Below are 21,263 nucleotides of genomic sequence, written 5' to 3' on the forward strand. Positions count from 1 at the left end.
TTTCTCCTTCCTAATCTACCTTGGTATGAAATTGTATTAGTAGTCATTAAAAGTGATAATAATATTCTATTTCAGATGTATTTCAGGTAGGTCATTAAAGCCTCAATTAAGCCTAAAAATAGTATTAAAAAATGCAGTGGATGAATTTTGTGCTATAATTAAAAAGGAGCCTTATAGTCCATAATCTTTGTGGAATTTAATCAACTGCACAGCAAGAGTTTCTATCCAGATGTAAGATTCTATCCAGATGTGTTCAGGGCACTCCACGAGGCCTTTGCCAGCTCAGTGGTGATGGTTTTAGTCTTTCTCAATCGCAAGATTAAATCAGAGATTAAACACTGCACATTATTCAACAGAAATTCTTATAGGCTCCTTTTTAGGCACTGAAAGTATACATTTAATTACCATTTTGTAGAGCTGTCATGGTCACATACTCTCCTGCGAGTTAGAACCCAAGACTAAAATGCAACCTTCCTGATTGGAACTTTTAAGAAATAATACCTATGCCTTAAATAATTCATAGGAAATCTTCTTACAAAAATAATGGCCCCTTGCTGATAATGACTAAGCTTTGAAAACTTTTTTTATCCTGCCCTTTTAAAATCAATGTGTGACAACACCAGAACTCCAAAAGGAAAGGAAGTAGGACTGTATATGAGTATGGGAAATAAGGATGCTTTTGTTAAAAAAAAAGAAAAAAAGAAAAAAAAGTAGGTTTCAAGTTTAAACGTGTTTCTTTTACCCTTTTATTTTCTTCACCGATGACTGTTTTTTCCAGAACACTAAAGATGAATAATGCATGTTCTTCTTGGTACATATAGACTGTAAGGTTGGCTCAGGGTGTTGCATCATTTGGACTCACATCCCACCCAGCCTTTTGACTGAAGGAAGGATGCTATGACATCACTAGGTGCATTGAAAATGGAACTATTTCACACTCATGTTCACCCAAAGCACACCAGTGAAAACAGATCCTTTAGTGCCTTTGCTGAGGAGCTGAGCGGAACCCGCTGCTGACTGTTGGAGAGAGAAGCGCCTCTTGTTTTTATTTCTTAATGAGGTATTCCAAAATGAAGGGGTTTACATGAAGGGGTTTGCATAACTCACATAAGTCGGCAAGTCCCATTTCAAAAGAAAAACAAAAACCAATGGTTTGCGGTTCTATCGAATCAAGGAATGATGTTCTGTAAATGTGCTAACAGTCCTAGATAATGCTGCTACAAGGGCGCACTCATGCTTGTGAACCCTGGGCCAGAAAGACAGCAGGTTGTTCCCAGCACTGATGAGCTATGTGCCCAAGAAAGAAGCTGCACCAGCCCTTCCTGGTGGACCCAGCCTCCTGGCTGCCTAACAAAGCTGCCTGACCCGGCTGCAGCTTGGGAGGAGCTCCCGGTGCAGACATGCTGCTCATCCCGGCCGAAAGAGAGGACGCTGTTCAGGGACAAGTTGGGGAGAGCTTGGATCTAACACTGGCTGGGGAAAACTAAGGGGGAAAAAGCCCTATTTTATTCTTTTAATACAGTTCCCAGCAGGAAGATCAGGATAGGAGGTTCCCGCCTGCTCCAGATTAAAGGAACCCGCAGTTTCCAGGTGAAGAAGGGGGGTTCCTTGTCCAGCATTCGCCGAGTCGGCAGCTTAAAGAGCAGCAAGTTATCACGGCAGGACTCAGAGTCCGAGGCTCAGGAGCTGCAGCTGTCCCAGAGCAGGGACACTGTCACTGACCTAGGTAACATAGAGGAGTGGGGTGCGCAGGGACGTGGGGGGTAGGAAGACAGGGCCCAAATCCTGAAATAGTTGTAGCCCGTTTTCTTACACATCAGGAGCTGAAGAGCAGAGCCACAGGCTAGACCACTCATTCAGTCTGAAAACCATGCCACCCTTTAGAGCAGGGCTGCTCGAACCTTAACGTGCACACGGGTCACCTGCAAGGCTTGTTAAAATGCAGATTCTAATTCAGCAGGTCTCGGGTAGGAACCGTTGACAAGTTTTCTGGTGAAGCTAATGCTGCTGGTTCAGGAACCACAGTTTGAGCAGTGAGGATATACAGTATACGTTAGGGGAAGACAACACTTTAATGGCAGGACAGATTTTTGAAATCCAGATGTTTGCACTTCCGTTCTGATCAGGACCTTGAAAGCAAAATGTAGAAAATCCTTTGGGGGCAGCTAGCTAAAGTTCTTCTGTATGTTAAAGCGTCTATTTCACAGAAAAAAAAAAATATATATATATATATCTCAGATTATATATCAGAGGGGGAAGACTGTCTAGACCTGACAGTGAGTGACCTTCAGCAAGTCAGTTAGCATCTCAGGGATTTGTTTTCTCCAACTGTGCAGTGGGAATAATTCTATGCCCCCCTCACCTACTCTGAGGGGACATTTTAAAGATAAACTAAGGGATGATTGTAAAGTATGAGCATGAGCTCTGAATACAATCAAAGGACTAGAGATGAAGTTTGTCACTGTAGGATCCAAAGAGACTTTTGAACTCCAAAATGTGCGAGTCCAATGAGCCTGATGATCATCTTACTAACAAGAAAAGAGTGAGCAAGTATGCAGATAAGACTCACCAGCTGCCTGGAATTTAGCTATCAGGTAAAAGTTAAAGCACATTTTCTTTGCCATTCAGTCCCGTGAGAAGCAAAACAGAAAGTTCCCCATTCTAGGCAAGTTGTTTCAGAAGTCAGTCAGGATATGTGGATGAATTGTCGATCAAGTCTACTGAAATAGAAGCTGAGTGTATCTAATTAAAGAGAGTCTAAATAGGAATTGTTTCTATACCTATCCACCCTCACCTTTGAAGATAGCTAATTTATGCATTAGTTAAGATTTGGCTTATTTTTTTAAGGAGACAATAGAAAAAAAAAACAAACCTGTGACTTCTTTTGTTACGGGTCTGAGGTTGTAAGAATGTCACCAATTAGTTTTGGGGGAAAAATATTTCAATTAATTACTTGAATTCATTGACTTAGCCTGACCAGCTGGATCAAAATAGGCAGGCTAGAGGCATGGTTTCATCATAGAAATGACCCAGAAAAGCTTTTAGATTTGAGAGCGAAGCTTTCTTGTGTGGTCTACTATGTAGTGAATTCCTGAGAAATGTCTCCATATTTTTCCACAGAGAAGAGTTTGGACAAAAGGATTACCCATGATTGGCCACAATGGCTTACAAATTCCCTTAGTTTTTTTGAGGCACCATCCATTTTTGAAGTAGCTGTAACAGCAAAGCCAGGTGGTACCAAGAGCAGTGGCACTAGACGTAGTCACAGCAGCAGAGGAGACAGCAGCACACTATATGGCCACTGCAGGTTGCTTGGTGTCCCTCTGTAACTACACCTGCAAGGTCTGGGCAGTCTGGAATGGATTTGGGCACACTCAACCAATAGCTTGCTCATCTCAGCAATTCAAGGACTTGACTCTGTTTCTTCCCTGCTCCCATGTCTCAAAATGGAAGCCATCACAACAGAGATCATAAATGTCTTTGCAATTGCCTGTTCAGCTGGTGGTGAAGGGAACAGCTCCTATTAACATTCCTCCACTAAAGTCAAGGCTATGCCCTGTTAACCCACTGGGCCACAGTAGTCTGCCCTAGGATTCAAAAGCATGGACAACTCTACCATACCAATATGCTCTCCATAGAGACTGAACAATATAACGTTTCTTGGCATTTTTCTTTTGAAGAAGGGAGTCCTTGGAGTGCAAGTGAGCCCAGCATCGAGCCAGAGGGAATGAGTACTGCTGGCACAGAGGAAAATTACCACAGGAGCATGTCATGGCTTCACGTAAGTAGGAATCTCAGAGACAGACCTGAGATCAATTTCCTTTGGTATTGAGAAAGATCTATGGAGTGAGGACAAAAGATTACACTAAAACTATCAACCTAATTTAACTTCCAAGAAAAACCATAGGAACCTCTGAATTCTCACTAGGGTTGGTATTCTATTGGACTGTGTTCCATTTTAAGTTTAACAAAAACCAAAGGTTCTTTGTTATGGCTGGCTTGTAGGTCAACGTAAGTCAGGGAAAATCCTGAGGGACCAGACCAGGCTGGTGACCAAGACAGCCTTGGTACCACAGACAAGGCATCACCATCAGTTTGATACAGGTTACCACAAATGCTGAGAGGAAGGTTATGGTGTCAGTCTTGTGTCTGTATAGATCTAACTGTAAACCAGGACGTGGAGAATCTAAGATGATAAAGGTCACACGTCAAAGGTTTCTTCAGAGGTCATAGGCGGGGCGGGGGGGAGGGGGCGGATTTCAAGAAAGCTTTGGGCATGGATTAGAGAGTTCAAGGTTTGAGCTGGCCATGAGAAAGAATGAGAAAGGTAAGGAAGCATAACATCAGATCCACACCTGGTGGGATACTTCCTGCACTGTCAGTGATCTTATATGGACTGTACCTTCTGTGATTTTAATCTGACTTCCTGGTAGAGTCAGATAAGGGCTGGCCGGTACATGATGCTCCTCAGTTTACAGTGCTGTGCCATCACAACTGGCTGAGCCCCAGAAATGTTTGCAAGTGATCCCCAGAACCTAATTTTCAAGACTCTCTGAGGCAGCTGTTTTTAAAGTAAACTCTTTAGTGAAGTCCAATGTACATGTTGAAAAGCATAGAAAACCTATGTGTGCAGCTCAATAAATTTTCACAAAGTGACTATCTGTGTAACCACCTGCAGGTCAAGAACATGGTCCCACTCTAGAAGCTCTAAACATGCCCTCTACCAGTCACCCCCCCTCCCCTAATAGTAACCACCAGCCTAATTTCTGTCACCATAGATTAGTTCTGTCTGTTTTTGAAATGCATGTAATTGGCTTTATATGTCACGTACCCTGTCATTTTATGGTTTGGTTGGTTCATATAAGGGTAAATCTTGCACCTTTGTTCTTCCTCAAGATGGCTTGTTCTATCTTGGCTATAGTCATTTCCAGTTAAAATCACCTATTAATTTCTATTAAAAAGCTTTCAAAACAGCCTTATATTGAATATAAAAATCATTTAAAATTGAGGAATTGAAATATTTACTCAGTGAATCTTCTATATAAAGTGGTCTATCTCTCAGTTTATGTCCTACCTCTTAAATTTCCTTCAGTAATGCTTTTAGTTTTCTGTGAAGTATTTGTGTTAGACCAGTGTTATTTCTTCTTTAAGTAGAAACTTAGATCTAAACATTTTTTTGTGGGAAGGTTTTTAGTTACAAATTCAACTTATATAATATGATTTTTTATTTCTTCTGGGAGCAGTTTGGGCACTTTTTTCCCCTAGGAATTTGTTAATTTAATCCAAATATTTACATTTATTAGCAAGGTTTTTATAGTATTTTCTTAAAGTCCTTTTAAATTCTATAGGATCTACAATGATGTAACTTTATTGTTTCTAATGTTGGTAGGTTATACCTTCTCTTTCTCTCTCTCTCTCTCTCTCTCTCTCTCTCTCTCTCTCTCTCTTCAGTCTTGCCAGAAGTATGTCAGTTTTATTAACCAGAAAATCAGCTTTTAGTTTTGTCATTTGGGGAATGTCTGAGTTGTGTTTCACTAATTCCTCCTATTTACTATTTCCTTCTACTTTCTTTCAGGTTAACGTGTTTTGATTCCTTAGCTTCTTGATATAGATACTTAGATAATTGATCTCCAACCACTTCACTAAATAGTCATTTAAAACAATAAATGTTCCTTAGGAACAGCTTTAGCTCTATCATGCAACATTCAATATATCATATGTTCATTATCATTCAGTTAAAATATTTTTAATTTTTATTTGAATCATGCACACTTGAAGTCCATGACTGATAACTCCAATATGTGAATCTACTGTCTTCTCTTGGTCTGTTCCTTAATATGCCTAGTGATTTCATTGACTGCCAGTTTGCCAGTTATGGTGGGTGAAAAATTATAGAAGCACAGTGATAGATACATGCCATTATAGATCTGTCAAAACCCACAGAATGTACAACACCAAGAGTGAATCTTAATGTAAACTAGGCACTTTGGATGATATTGATGTGTCAGTGTAGATTCATTGATTATAATAAACATTCAGCCTGGTGGGAGATGATGATCATGAAGTCCACTCTGCATGTGTCGAGGCAGCAGGTGTTTGGGAACTCTCTGTACATTCTGCTAAATTTATTGCTGTGAACCTAAAACTGCTTTAAAATAAAGTTTATTAATTTTAAAAAGCTATAGAATTATAGAGGTTCCAGATGATGCTGTCTCCCTCCAGAGAGGATTCACCCTATACTTTGACACTCAGCAAAGATCACCTGAGTGCAATCAAGGACTAAGTGGACTTGACTTGTAGTGGTGCTCTCCCCCTTGCCCCACTCTCCAACACATACCTCCTAGGATCAAGTATTCCAATGTGAGTCTGGTGTGTGTCCTATAACTAACTCCGGTCTTGATGGGTCAGAAATTCCAACTTTGCTTCCCTATTACAGTGACACTGCTAAAATCTCCATACTGCTTGTCAGCTGGTTCCTGCTTGGCTTCTTAGCTATTCAATCAACAAATGCCTAGAAGGAAAATAGTCACCCAGCACCAAGACTACCTTCTCTACCTTGATCTTGTCCACTCAATTCTTCTTCCTTTTGGCAATTCTGAACTCCAGTTTTTATCTCCCAGCTCTTGTGAAATTGCCTAAAGCTTTGCCTGGCTTCTTGGCCACTTATGCCTGAAGGAAAATGTGGCATGTGCCCATATTGTGCTCACCTCAGTAAATGCCCTTTCCACATCTTGCCTTTCAGGTCCTGACTGCCTCACTGTATTAAATGCAATCTCAGGCATTCAAATATATATATTCAAATATATGTATTAATATGTGTGTGTGTGTGTGTGTGTGTGTGTGTGTGTGTGTGTGTGTGTTAAATAACACACAGTTATTAGCTTATAGTTTCTATGGGCCAGGAATCCTGGCACAGTTTAGCTGGGTCCTCTGCTTCATGCTCTCTCACAAGATTGCAATCAAAGTATTGGCCAGGAGTGGGGTCTTATCTGAAGGCTTCACTGGGAAAGAGTTTGTTTCCAAGCCCACACGATTGTTGGTAGAATTTCAGTTACTAAAGGACTGTTTCATTGAAGGCCTCAGTTCCCACCTGGCTGTTGGCCAAAGACCACCCTCATTCCTTGCCATATGAACCTTTCCAACATGGCAACTTGCTTTGTCAAAGCCAGTAAAGGAGAGTCTGGTAACAAGAGACAAGTCACTATTTTACACAATCTAATTACAGAAGTAACATCTGATCCTCTTTGCTACATTCTGTTGGTTAGAAGCAAGTCACTAGGCCAGCCCATACTCCACAGGAGGAGGTTTCACAAAAGCACTAATACCAGAAGGTGGGATCCTTGGGGACTACCTTAGAAATATATCTATCAAAAAGACATCCCTGAGCATAATTTTCAAACTACAGATTTCTAGGTCACCTCCTAGAAATTCTATACTGAATCAGAATCTCCGAAGCAAAAGTCCATTTGTTTTATTTGCCTTTTGTTGTTGCTTGAATTTCTTGGTATTTCTCTTTAACAGCCAGATTTGAGAATAACAAGGGAAACCTTACAATTCTTATATGTGCCCTGCTTTGTACCAGTATAAACAGGAATATCAGGAGTGTTAAGTGAATCTCGAGAGAAATCTGGATATTCTGTTCAGGCAACACCTATTTTTTTTTTTTTAACTTTGAGGAATGTGAGATATTGTTATCTGAGTTTGAGTAAGCAGGGCCACTCATTCCTGAGGAAATGTGTGGCAGCCCTACCTGGTAGGTTTGATTGGCCTTGTCCATATGGACTTACTTAATGTTCTCCAACCCATATGGCACATGGTCTCTCACAGGTTAGGTTTGGGGCAGGAACTGGTTTTATGAAGGATAGAAGCATTCGGAAGATTACTCTATGCATATTTAACTAGCCTTGTGCATGTAGGAATGCTATTGCCTTTTTAGAAAGGCAACTTAAGAAGTTACAAACTCAGAGCCCTTTGTTCCTTATCTTAATATAACCCTATCCTTTAAAACAACTGAGTTCTTTTCTGGAACCCTACTTGGGAAGTCCAGGTGATGTGAGGATTTAAGCCAGATCAAGGCACAAGAGCTAGAATAGCCCAAAAGCGAAAGAAAAATTAATTTATAGAGAGAAGAAATGAAGCTCTATAGTCAGGTTCAGGCTCAGTTGAAGGTTATAGGCCAAGGTAGAAGATGCAGAAGTGTTTTCAATTCCACATTGGCAGGCTGGGGTTAAAGACATCCCACAGCTGTCAAAGGCCAGCCAAATCCTTTGGCACAAAATTTCTCACAAGTTTATACTGTTTAATCTGGCTCCGTCCACAACATAAGAGCTGAAAAACTAGTGTGTTTCAAGTTTAGAATCTTCATTTGAAAATATTTGGAAATCATATACTCCACAATAATTGGTTTTTCAATGTCACTTAACCTTTTACTGTTTCGAAAAGATCTTTCTATCAAGTGTGAATGGAGAAATCAAAGAAGCCAAGTGCATAAAGGCTTGTAACTCTTTGCTTTCTCGTGGGAATTGGTAACTTACTGTGGTTTCAACCCCGATTTCCTGGTTGAGTCTGAGTGATGTCTGTGTTCCAGGTCATGATCTTGCTGTGCAATCAGCAAAGCTTCATCTGCACCCATGTTGACTACTGCCACCCTCACTGCTACCTGCACCACAGCCGCTCCTGTGCCCGGCTGGTCAGGGCCATCAAGCTGCTCTATGGAGACACTGTGGACTCCCTCCGGGAGAGTAACAACATCAGCAATGTGGCTCTCCGGGGCAAGAGACAGAAAGAGGTGAGTGAATGGTCACCTGAGAATATGCCTATTGTAGGGAAAATGATGTCCTGCAATCTTTTCTCTGGAAATACAAATGTCAGACCATGGCAGTTGTATAAAGCAGGTTACAGACCTGTGTGATTTTCAGCAAAGACAGAAGATGAGCGAGAAAAGACAAGTGCTTAGTGTTCATGTCTATGAGCCAACATGGACTCTTTTCCCAGGTTTTGTTTTACTTCTGTGAACAAATATGAACTTGTATGAGTGGTGGTGATGGGTACATTATGGTGATAGAATAATGACCCCCAAGGATGCCTGCATTCTAGTTTCTAGAACCTATGAATAAGTTACCTTATGTGGCAAAACAATTTTGCCAATGTGAATAAATTAGGAATCTTTTAATGGGGGAAATTGTCCTGAATACCCAGGTGGGTTCATTGTCATCATAAGGGTCTTTATAAGTGAAAAAAGGAGATAAGAGAGTCAGAGTCAGAAAAGGAGGTGTGACAACAGAAGCAGAGGTCAGAGTGATGCAGGGCCATGAGCCACAGAACGGGGCAGCCTCTAGAAGCCAGAAAAGACAAAGAAATGGATGATTCCCTAGAGCCTCCAGAAAGAACACAGCCCTGCCAATCCATTTTACATCTGACCTCGAGAACCGTAAGATAATAAATATTTATTGTTTTATGCCATGAAGTTTGTAGTGATTTGTTGCAGCGGTTAACAGGAAACTGATACAGTTATGTATTAAGAAATAAGTAATAAATGGTCCAACTATTTACAGATATATAATTGAGTAATCTAGGTCAAATCAGACTACAGGAAATTCCTTTAAGAAACTATTACGTTTTCTAAACATTGAGCTGCACTTTCCTGACAAGTACACTGAGCAGCTGAGCTGGCAAAAGATGAAGACAGTGACCAGGGCTGCCGTGCCCCTGCCAGGGAGGCCCCGAGTCACCCACCTGCCCCTGAACAGGCGTGATGGCCAAGATGCCTGACTGAGTGCCTCTGGCTGCCCCAGCAGCTGCTCCTCACAAGTGGTTTTACAAAGAGGTTTTGGTATAATACCTATTCATTTCAGTGAGCATTCATTGTGCACCTGCTGTTGGCACAATATGAGACCAGATATTCTGGAAGAAATAAAAAATAAATAAGTAGGAACACAGGATCTTTCTACTAAGGAGTTTGCAAACCAGGTTTGGTGGACTGGGGAATGGTAAAATATAAATCAAACAACTAGAGAATATGAGCAATAACAAAAAATTCACAGTTGGGTCATGCACGTAGCACTTTGTAATGCAAAGGAATTTTTGCAAAGGAATTTTTTAAATTATTTTACACTTCACTGAAGAAATTTGGGGTAATACAAAAGATCCTAGAGAAAAAAATCTGTATTTCATACATCTTATAAGTGTGCTATTTGCCTTCTGGGATGTGATATTCCAGTATTTTTTTTTTCAAAACATATATGTGAGGCTATAATGCAGGTATATATCATTGATAGAGTGCTTTTTGATTCTTACAAACCTTGTGCAGGAGATGCTGTTCTCCCTATTTTACAGATGAAAAAGTTGAGGCTCAGAAGGATGGGATTGTCTCAGCTCACATCTATAACATATTCAGCTACACTTTAATTTAGAAATATGGAATATCAAATCCAGAGCTTTTTTTACTAGACTCTATTGTATTTCATGGTATTCAAACTACACATACTCTGGGGGAGGATCATGGGGGGACTAGATCAATGTGGGTAACTACATAAACTGTTAATGATGTTATAAAAAGAAAAATATACACCTATACATATATTTGTATCTGTATGTACGTACATAGTTATGTATATGTATTTTTATTTAGGTTAAGTTCTCCTTCATATAAAAACTCCCTTAGTTTTAGGAGAAAACCATATATGTTGGACGTTGCAAAAATATACTAATGTAAATCAATGTTCACTGTTCATCATACACACTTTGAGATTTCTTACTGCTCCAACTATACCTTCACCTGTAATACATATGTGGCCAAACTCAAACATCCTTCAAGATCCAATTCAAATTTCACCGCCTCCTTGAAATCATTTATGATCTTCCTAGAGTTAACCATAGGGCATACGATGGTGGATAATTAATGTTATTTTCATTCCCTCCTTTCTCTAAGTTACAATGGCATTTTACTTGTGCTTTTCTCATTTTTCATTCAATTATTCATTCATTAATTCATCCATCCATCCATCCATGTGTACCTTCAAATTTTTAAAGAACCTATGGACATGCTGGGTCCATTTTATGTGCTGCATGTAATAATGGGCAAAAGCAATATGGCCCCTGTCTTCATATGATACACTCAGTCTAGTTGGAAAGACAAACATTAATCAAATAAACATCTCAAATTGCTATAAAACTGCAACAGCAGTAAGTGCAAGGAAAAAGAAACACACTGTGCTGAGACAGCTTATGAACAAGACTTTAAACTTGTTAAGGGAAAGAAGAGTAACGAGTGAGCTTTGACTGAAGGATGCATGAATATTAACTGAATATGGAATTTTCCAACCTGAGAGAAGAGGAGTACAAAGGACCGTGGCTGGAACACAGGGGACTTCCGTGCATGCAGCACAGGCAGATCAGACAACATGGGGCCACCCAGGCTCTGGGAAGGACTTTAGTCTTTATCCCATGCGTAGCATCAGACTCTGAGAATTTTAAGATCACTCTTCCTGGGGCACCTGGGTGGCTCAGTCAGTTAGGCGTCTGACTCTTGGTTTTGGCTCAGGTCATGATCTCATGGTTCATGGGTTCAAGCCCTGTGTTGGGCTCAGCACTCAGTGTGGAGCCTGCTTGGGATCCTCTCCCTCCCTCTCTCTCTGCCCACCCCCCTCACTCTGTGTCTCTCAAAATAAATTTTAAAAAATTAAAAAAACAAAAAGATCACTCTGCCTACAAAATAGGGCTCTTTATATCCCCATTTCTCCTCTGCCACTTAATTAGAAAGTTCTGGAAAATTGGCAGTCTTATACACTTTGTATCCCATGTGGTACGTACTAGAGTTCTCCTACAGCACAGAGACAACAAATACTGAATGGCTGAGTGGGCTCTCTAGTTCATGAGTGCCCTTTACCTCAGGCCCGACAAGGATGCTGGCCTGAAGCAGAAGAGTCTTACCAACCTTAGATGATGCTCACATTTTGGGAAAGAGGAAGAGAATGTAAAGCAGGAGTTAGGTGTCCTCTAATCTTAACATATTTAAATTAGTAATGCAGGTGAAGAGCTGAAAAAAAAATATATTGAGTCTGCTGTGATAAACATTTTATTTTCAAAATGCCAGCCTCCTGTGCAAGCTCTTTTTTGTTCCCTCCTGATGTTTCCATTTCCTGTGCTGAATCTGTCACGTTATCGAACAATGCCCACATTTCTAGGGTCAAGATGAAAACAGAGTAGGCAGTAAATCAAGAATAAAAGCAGTGATTCTGATTAAAATTGAACCTTATGAGCAATTGATATTTCATTCCTGTTTCCTTTTAAATTGGTTTTTATAGCAGAATATATTTGTGGCAGCTAGTACATTTTGTAACGCATGTAACTCTGATCAATCTGCTAATCTACATTTCAATGCTCAGAGAGTCACTGTACATCCTGCTAGTCTATTTTAGTGCACTTCCAAGCTTAGGAGGTTTTTATAAACTATATATATATATATTACCTTCACCAAAGAATTCTTTGACTTTCCTACATATATGTATCTTGTCCAATGCTATGTTTTGGACAGAGTAAATGTTGAATTAGTGCTTGCCGATGAAAAAAAGGAGTAGATAAAACAAAAATTTTCTTTTCCTTTCAGCCAGAAAGGAAAGGGCTGTAAAAAGTGATACATGCCCAAAAAAGAAAGGGCGCAGCATCAGTAAATTCTGCAAAGCCAATGAAAGTAGCAAGAGGCCAACTGATTTCCTGCAGGACTAATGTTTTTCCAAAGCTGTGGAAGAGACTATTGTTGAGACCAAGAGCAGACCCTGGGCCTTGACTTCATCTAACAGAATGTCTTCCCATTCATACTCATGTGTCAAAGATGTGTGAGGCACAAAGGTCTTGGTTATCTTTAGGGAAATAATTGGACTTCTCTCATCATGAAACATGTTTCTGGGAAGATCTCTTTCCCAGAGATCTTGGTAGACTGGCTCCAATTTTCTCTGGTTTTAAATACCCCATTATTTCCATAGCAAATCATCATTCGTGGCATTTGTGCTTACTGTGATTTTTCATTTGTTTCCTTGCTTGCTATCTGTCCCTCCGAGTGAGATATACTCTCCGTGAAGGCAAGCACCAAGGGAGTTTTGCTCCTCAGCATATCCCCAAAAGTTAGCTCAGTTCCTGGCATATGGCTAATTCTTAATAAGCAGTCTTGAATTATTAAATTAATAAGTACATTTTTTACTTAAAGTAATGAAGTATTATGCCTCTCTGGTCAATAATCTTTTATTGGAAGAATCTCCCTGAAACTTATTCAAATAATTAGAGTTTCTCCAAGGGGCACAGCAGAATCTCATGAAACCAGGGACAGACCAGGAAATAGCTGAGCCTCAGAGGAATGAGAAAGCTGTGGTCCCTATCAGAATGGATATAGTGTCTCATCTCTGCTTTTTTCTGTATCTCCACCTGCTCACCCATCTCTGTCCCCTGACCTGCTCCTCATGTTTATTCATCTTGTGTATAACCTGAAAATCTCCAGGTTGCATTATCATTTCTCAGCCCCAGCAACCGTCACCACATGAATCAGACTCTGTGCCCCTTAATTCCCTAGGACAGGAATTTGGTGGGCTCAACTCCTCCTCTTTGTGATCCAAACATCCCAAGGGATAAACCTGTGGCCAGTCAAATAATTGGTTTTGCATTGCAACTTTAACCAATAATGGTCAGAATGAGGAGAGAAGTCCCAGAGCCAAATATGGTGAATATATATCCCAAGACACACAGAGAGAAGAAAATGGCAGTGGTCCAAGATCTATGCCATGCCACAGCAAGCATGCCCCAGGATCCCTGACATCTCATGGGGCTGTCTAGCTGCCTCCCATTGACCATATCTCCCTTGGGTAGATTGAGTCAACAATGAGTGCCATCCTCTATTAGTGATACATTCTGTCCTTTGGTCTTGGATTACAGTCTCGGGTTTCTTTACAGGTCCCAGTTGGATGTGTAATTCCAACGAGCATATGCAACTCACAGTCCAGTGAAATTTCTTACTCTTCCGTGAAACACCAACAACCAATAGATGCCTTCAGAACTAGTCTCCTGCTCCATCTAGCTCCTAGCTCTCTTCTAACCAAGTTTTACATCAAGTTACTAAATCTAAAAAGCCACTGATGATAGCCTTGTCGGTCTGAGTTAGGGGTCACACCAGTAGAGAGAGTTGGGTACATACCAAGTGCTTATCACACAAGTACCCATCTTCAATACCTACATTTCAAACCTCAACAAGTCATGTGGGAAGAATGCCTAGCCCATCACCTTAGTCTGAAAGCCCTTCTAATTACCTTCCCTTTCCTCTAAAACAAGCATCCTAACTATGATGAGGCACCAGAATACACCATACTTCCTAGGGAAGCATGCCAGAATATTAAATGTTTGAGATCTGAGAAGCTTGACATATACCTTCTGTCCCTAGTTAATAGGATTAAACAGAATCCTACATTTACCAGAGTGTCAGAGGCAAACATGAATGTTCACCCTTTTTATTCTAAGCTGGTATCTGCCTGATTAAAAAACATATAATTTAATCAAGAAGGAAATTCAAAAGTAACCCTGAAAAAGACAAAATGTCCTGCCAGAGGAGAAAGGGGTGAACTATTAATAAACTTTGAAAATCATATTTTAAAATAATTGTAATGACCTAGGGAAATATTCATTATAAGATCCTGATAAAATGAAATGTTTAAACTTGTATGTCACATACATAACCTGCTCACCACTGTGTTAAGAGGCACAGAGTAGAAAAAAGCTGAAAGGAACAAAATAATGGGCATCATTGGATTAGGGATCATAGACATATTCTTTTCTTCTTCCAAGTTTTTCTGTGTTTTCCAGATGTTCTACAATTTACATGTATAGTTTTGTAAATAGAAAGAATAAAAGAGAGACGTCACTTTTAAAATACCTTGAATTTTTAAAACAGGAAGTCAAATAAACCCCTATATTTATATGGTAAGTTACTGCCATATGATTTTAGAACAGTTTCTAAATTATAAAACAAGCATGTATATTACTGTATGTTGTTTTTACATTTACAGGAAAAAACGCAATGCCGGATTTATCTCCTCAAATGAGATGTGTTCCCAAGTATGTGCCCCCGTGTTTTTATATTTAGAAAACAGAGCAAGAGCTCTGGTTCATTTGTTTCGAAGTAGATTCATTCTAAAAGTTCATTCCTTACTAGTCACACACCAGATGCATTGTCTAAGGTGTTTTTGTCAGAGCTTTGAAAGACTTTCTTGGAATATGCAGGTACTTTTAGATATGTCCTTTCTTTCAAATATCTCCATCTCTAACACTGTGCAGTTCTGCTCAAAAATTCTTGAGGAGCTCAGTTCTTTCCCCCAGCATGGAGGGAGAAAGTGTTTCATTGACATGGCTGTGGAAAAACAAATGAGCGTTTGTTCCGTGTAGAAGGATGGATTCCCTCTTTGCATAGCCCAGGGTGCAAAATGAGGAGTGATCAAGACTCAGTATAAATAAGCAAGAGCCTGTCACCATTAAGAACGATCATTCTCCCAGCTGCTCTGTCCACTCCATCCCTCGGCATTCAGAGAGTCAGAGAACTGCCTCCTCCGTGTTTATGCAGATGAGTCCATTTTATTTGGTACCCTGGTTGAGGAGACAATTTGAAAGAAGAGTTGCTGCCTCCCATAGGCGAGTGTGGTTTTTGCTTTTGTTTTTCAAATGAGTTTGGATTTTTAAAGAAATCATTTTACCTTACAGTTCAGGCCTAGATAATAAATGCTGTGGACTTATACTTCCTTGATGAGTCTATTTCTTACTTCCCAACACTCCTTTATGAAATACGTTCTTTCTTCTGTGGCCAAATGGCCACCTTGTAACATCCAACCCCGTAAAAGAGCTATTAAGTTTTAACTGATTTTTTTTTTTTTAAGATTTGTGGTTTTAAACAGCTTTCTGGGATGTAATGGGTCCTGAGATGGAAGTCAACAGATCCTTGTCTTGTTTTAATTCCGCTAATGGCCAGCTTTGTAACTGGTCAAGTTATTCCACTTCTCTGGGCCTCTGTGGCAAAAGAGGAGCTTGTAGCTAACTATCTCTGAGCTCTCTTTCATACCAAAATGAGCTGTTTTCATCAGTTTCAGAAAGTGTGGGCCTCCAAAAAGGCCTAAACTGCCCCCCCCCCCCCGCTAGAAGAAGATAGTTGTGGGGTGCCTGGGTGGCTCAGTTGGTTGAGCGTCTGACTTTGGCTCAGGTCATGATCTCACAGGTTGTGAGTTCAAGCCCCACATCAGACTCACTGCTGTCAGCCTGTCAGTGCAGAGCCTGCTTCAGATCCTCTGTCCCTCTCTCTCTGCCCCTCCCCCGCTTATACTCTGCTCTCTCAAAAAATAAATAAAAGCATTTTAAAAATATATCGGGGCGCCTGGGTGGCGCAGTCGGTTAGGCGTCCGACTTCAGCCAGGTCACGATCTCACAGTCCGGGAGTTCGAGCCCCGCGTCAGGCTCTGGGCTGATGGCTCAGAGCCTCGAGCCTGTTTCCGATTCTGTGTCTCCCTCTCTCTCTGCCCCTCCCCCATTCATGCTCTGTCTCTCTCTGTCCCCAAAATAAATAAACGTTGAAAAAAAATTTAAAAATATATATATAAATAAGAAAAAAAGAAGAAGATGGTTGTTTGGAGACTGGGGGAAAACAGCACTGTTGGCCTTGAGAGGATGTGACACTCTTTGTCACTGATCTCCTGTTCTTTGCAGTGCTCAGAGAAGTCATGCCTGAGGACACCTTCTCTGAAGAAGAGAGTTTCTGATGCCAACCTGGAAGGGAAAAAGGACTCTGGAATGCTGAAATACATCAGACTGCAGGTATTGACATCTGGATCAGAAACATTCATGGAGCAGTCACGGGGGAGGAGGGCGCCAAATATCCTTTTTACTAATGCTTGAGACCGACGGGGCCAGTTGGCACAGTGTTAGCATAGAGACCCCTTTAATTGGTGGGTCTCTATTGCAGGAAATTGCAGGAAAAAAAAATCCCTTCTCGTTAGCCAGCGAGCTTCCACAGAGCCCCGGCTTGGGGAGCGTGGCTGGAACATGTCTCCTCTCACTCACCCCACTCCATGGAGCTAATCCCCCACCAGCGTGTGGTAGCCATGCTCACAGCTCTGAGGATGTGATTTTCTGGGTTCAAATCCCTCATCTGCCGCTCCGGCTCTGGGACCTTGGGCAAGTTGTTCAATGTCTCTTGGTCTTATTTGCCTTATCCATAATAGGGGGATTATAACACTAGACCCGTCTCAAGGGATTATTGCCTGGATTAAAAGAGGTAGTACACTTAACTACTTATCCAGTGCTTGACACATTGTTATATTGTTATTACAGCCTAAACCCTAAACTCTAAATCGTTACGTGTATTCCCGAGTCAGGCAGCAGGGTGGGGGGGGGGGGGGGGCCGGGCGGCAGGGAGGGAAGAAAAACAACTTGTGTTTCTGGAAAGTATTTAAAACGGTTAAAGGCCTAGACTGTCCAGAACCTACATTTATCACCTAAAGTATCTGAAATAATGGATTCAATATGGTTTTTGTGGCCCAATCTGGGGCATTAACTACAGTACACAATGTTTTAAAGGGAAAATGTCATCCACATTTACTGGCTTAGAAAACTGACGTTCTGAATGGAACTCCTTTGTAAATTAGAGGCTGCTCACTGTCTTCAGTGGACCTCAAGTCCTAAGAGAAAGGAAAATAGGACGCTTTGAAAGCCCATCAGCACTTTTAACACAAAGATGTACTGGCTTTTCTCATAGAGCTCATCCTACAGCTTATTTCTTAGGTGGCTGCAGAATAGTTTTTGCGGTGAAAGCATTTTAAAAGTAGCGTGTCGTTTTGTAATTATAATCAACTAATGAGGTATAAAGCTTATTATACACCATGCCAATAAATATGCTCCCATTTTAGGAAGCATTTTACAGTCATTTAAGGAAAGCAGAGAAGGGACGCGGCACGTAGGTTCCAAGAGGAGTGCAGCAATCAGTGTCTTCGAAGATTTTAAGACGTGACTTCCATCTCTTCCCAGGTGATGAGCCTGTCTCCTGCCCCTTTATCTCTGCTAATCAAGGCAGCACCGATTCTGACAGAGGAGATGTACGGAGACATCCAGCCAGCTGCCTGGGAGCTTCTGCTCAGCATGGATGAGCACATGGCAGGGGCGGCAGGTAAAGACAGAGCACCCGGGACCCTGCTTGCCACTCATCCTGGGTGTTTAACTGAGACGCACATCTACTCCCTTTCATTCCAAGGTCAGACCCAGAGCAACTGCTAGAACTCGAGACAGAACTGTGCACTACAGGGAGGGAGGCTGAGGTGCCACCCACCCTTTACGTTTACCCCGTAGACTGCACAAGAGCAGTGTGGCTCTCTGTGGCCTTACCAAATTACAAAGAGTGATTTTCCCCAGAACCTGCATTTCCGCCGTGCTTCACAAAAAGAGAAACTTCTTTTTGTGTGTTGTGATCTCCCAGATTTACCGTGAGCCGTCATCATTAACTTCACTAAATCGATACAAGTAATATTTTATGTCCAAATGACAATATCGAAACAGATTTGTTGAAATGTGGGTGACATAGCCAAAGACACACAGCTAGTAAAAAGGACATGCAAAATGTGGGGTTTTCATGTTTTTTCCACTTTTTGTACATATTCTTTTAGTTTTATATAGTTGTTTTAATTCCATAATGTACATGGTAAAATCTCAAATAATACGTAAGTGTATGAAGCTAAAAGTATCTCTTCCTCATGACTCTCAGTCTCTTCCCCAGAAGTGACAATTTTTAAGTTTTTCAGGAGTCCTGCTAGGGTACACTATATATATCTATATAGATATATATACATATATATATCTATATAGATATATATGTATGTATGTATATATATCTGTATATATATCTATATATACAGATATATATACATATATATATATCTAGATAGATAGATAGATACCTAAGTACCAATGTATATGTTATGTTTTCTCTTTCACACAAATAAGACATATCATAAAGACTTTTGAACTTTCCATTTTTCTTTTATATCTAGATTTTTTTTAAGAATTTATTTGAAGAAAAATCTATTCAAATCAGGCAGCACCAAACTGGGAGTGCTTTACCAACAGGAGCTCAGGGAGCTTTTTATAGAAAAAGGTGGGCCACCTGGGTGGCTCGATCTGTTGAGCATCCAACTTCAGCTCAGGTCATGATCTCGCAGTTCATAGGTTCAAACCCCATATCGAGCTATGTGCTGACAGCTCAGAGCCTAGAGCCTGCTTCAGAATCTTTGTCTCCTAATCTGTCTGCTCCTCCCCTGCTCACACTCTGTCCTCTCTCTCTCTCTCAAAAATAAACATTTAAAAAAATTTTTAAAGAAAAAGGACAGAAGCAAAGTAAGGCAATTATTGACTGGCTATAGCTAAAAGCCTAGTTGGCTTTTATGGCTTTTAGCTTTATGATTTGTAACCTTAAGGCACTTACAGGCTTAGATTCTTGCTGGCTTACATAGGTCACTGCAGGATTAATGCCACATCATTCTAATGGCCTCCTTGTTTAATGAACAAATTTCCCCTTGTGGTCATCCTCTCATATATGAGAGATCCAAAAATTTGGTATTAGTGCTATCCTCAGTCAGATCAGAGTTAAGTTGCTCTTATTTCATTGTGAAACTCATAGGTTATGATGTCAGATCCATAAAACAATCGTTTTTACTATTCCCCTCTTTGTTCATCTTCTTTCTGCTCTTCTGAACAAGTGAGACCATGTAATATATGGTTGATGCTGTGACCGTGCATTTAAGAACACTGAGAGAACATAGCACACCAGGGAGACTATAATGATAACTATTAGGAGTATAATGCCAAGAGACTGAAGGGTGCTCCTCAGCCAGGGTCTCCATGACCCAAACTAGTTGGTATCAGTTAATGTACCTGTTTTTAGCCAAGTGGCTTATTTGTTAATTTCTTGTATTTGCTACAATGCCAGATGTTTTGAGCCAGGTGCAGCAAGGGCTATTTTATCATGGCACAGAAGTTTCTGTGTTTAGCCAATAAGTAATCTGAGGCAATTTTATTATCTGAAACCACCTTACCAGGAAAATACAGAGATTTTGTTGTACAGCTGTGGCCTTAGCAGTAGATGTAGCCATAGTTGTCAGGGCTGACAAGCACTGTCTTTCCTGTTCATTAACAGAAAAAAGCAAGTAGCAAAAAGGCAAAAGGAGTAACAGTTTAATATTGGAGATGATGATCTTGATCTGCGATCTTGAGAAAGCTGTCCCCAAAATGCAATCTGTATCCGAGGAGGAAGCTCCCTAGTCAATTTTAAGGTTAGTTCCAAGAGTTTAGAGAAACTCTCTCATGAAGGATGTAGACCTACCATTCAAGTCCCTGAAGTTTGGCCGCCATCTGGGTAGTAAAGAGGAACTGGTATGGTCCCTTCCAAGGACATTCAAGGACAGTTTTTGTTCTTAGTGATTCCAAGTCAGAAAGTGGGGAACATTAGTTTGGGAGTGGTGGCCAGACATTTAAGGAAAATAGGAGATTCAAGATCTAGTTGGGTGTACAGATAAATAACCTCAATGACAATGAACAGGACTGGAATCTGATATTCACAAGTGTTACAATTTTTTACTACAACATAATTTTTCCTTTACAATCATGTTCATTTCTATCAAAGATAATCACTGTAAGACTAATTAATTTGTTTGCAAAATAAATCTAGTTTCATTAAACGTGACCTTATTATTTACCTAAGTACAGCAGGAATAGTGATTGAACATATAGGCTTATTTCAAATCTGTTTTGCTGGAACTTTTTATAAGACTCATAGATTGGATTTTAAAAAAACTCTCCAGGGGTGCCTGGGTGGCTCAGTAGGTTAAGTGTCCAACTTCAGCTCAGGTCATGATCTCATGGTTTGTGGGTCCAAGCCTCATGTCAGGCTCTTGCTGACAGCTCAGAGCCTGGAGCCTGCTTCAGATTCTGTGCCTGCCTCTCTCTCTTCCCCTCCCCAACTCATGCTCTGTCTCTCTCTCTGTCTCAAAAATAAAAAAACATTAAAAAAATCAGGAAAAAACAAAAATAAAAACCTCTCCAGGCTGAGAAGCCAAGAGAAGAACTCAATATGAGACTTCACGTGGAATACCTATAGATTTGGCTGAATTTCAATCTTCTTGAGGTCCCTAGGATATCTTGAGTTTCCTGGGCCTTCCCAGAAATGACCTTTCTTACTCACCTGGTAAGGTTGCAGG

The 21,263-nt window shown here is 40.6% G+C and overlaps 1 protein-coding gene across 4 annotated transcripts in view; it reads left to right on the forward strand.

The window, feature by feature from the left end:
* The window catches only part of UNC80 (unc-80 subunit of NALCN channel complex), a 225,416-nt gene that overhangs the window by 113,687 nt on the left and 90,466 nt on the right, over positions 1–21,263 (forward strand). For 2 of the 4 annotated variants that reach the window (XM_040476105.1, XM_040476106.1), the window contains exons 27-31: positions 1,523–1,726; positions 3,681–3,781; positions 8,588–8,788; positions 16,729–16,836; positions 18,046–18,184. In XM_040476105.1, coding sequence (XP_040332039.1) covers positions 1,523–1,726; positions 3,681–3,781; positions 8,588–8,788; positions 16,729–16,836; positions 18,046–18,184 — 753 coding nt within the window. The remainder of the gene's footprint in view (positions 1–1,522; positions 1,727–3,680; positions 3,782–8,587; positions 8,789–16,728; positions 16,837–18,045; positions 18,185–21,263) is intronic. The other 2 variants (XM_040476107.1, XM_040476109.1) reach the window with 1 other exon arrangement.

The sequence above is a fragment of the Herpailurus yagouaroundi genome, unplaced genomic scaffold (assembly GCF_014898765.1).
Source record: "Herpailurus yagouaroundi ecotype Mexico unplaced genomic scaffold, PumYag 140, whole genome shotgun sequence".
NCBI classification, from domain to species: domain Eukaryota; kingdom Metazoa; phylum Chordata; class Mammalia; order Carnivora; family Felidae; genus Herpailurus; species Herpailurus yagouaroundi.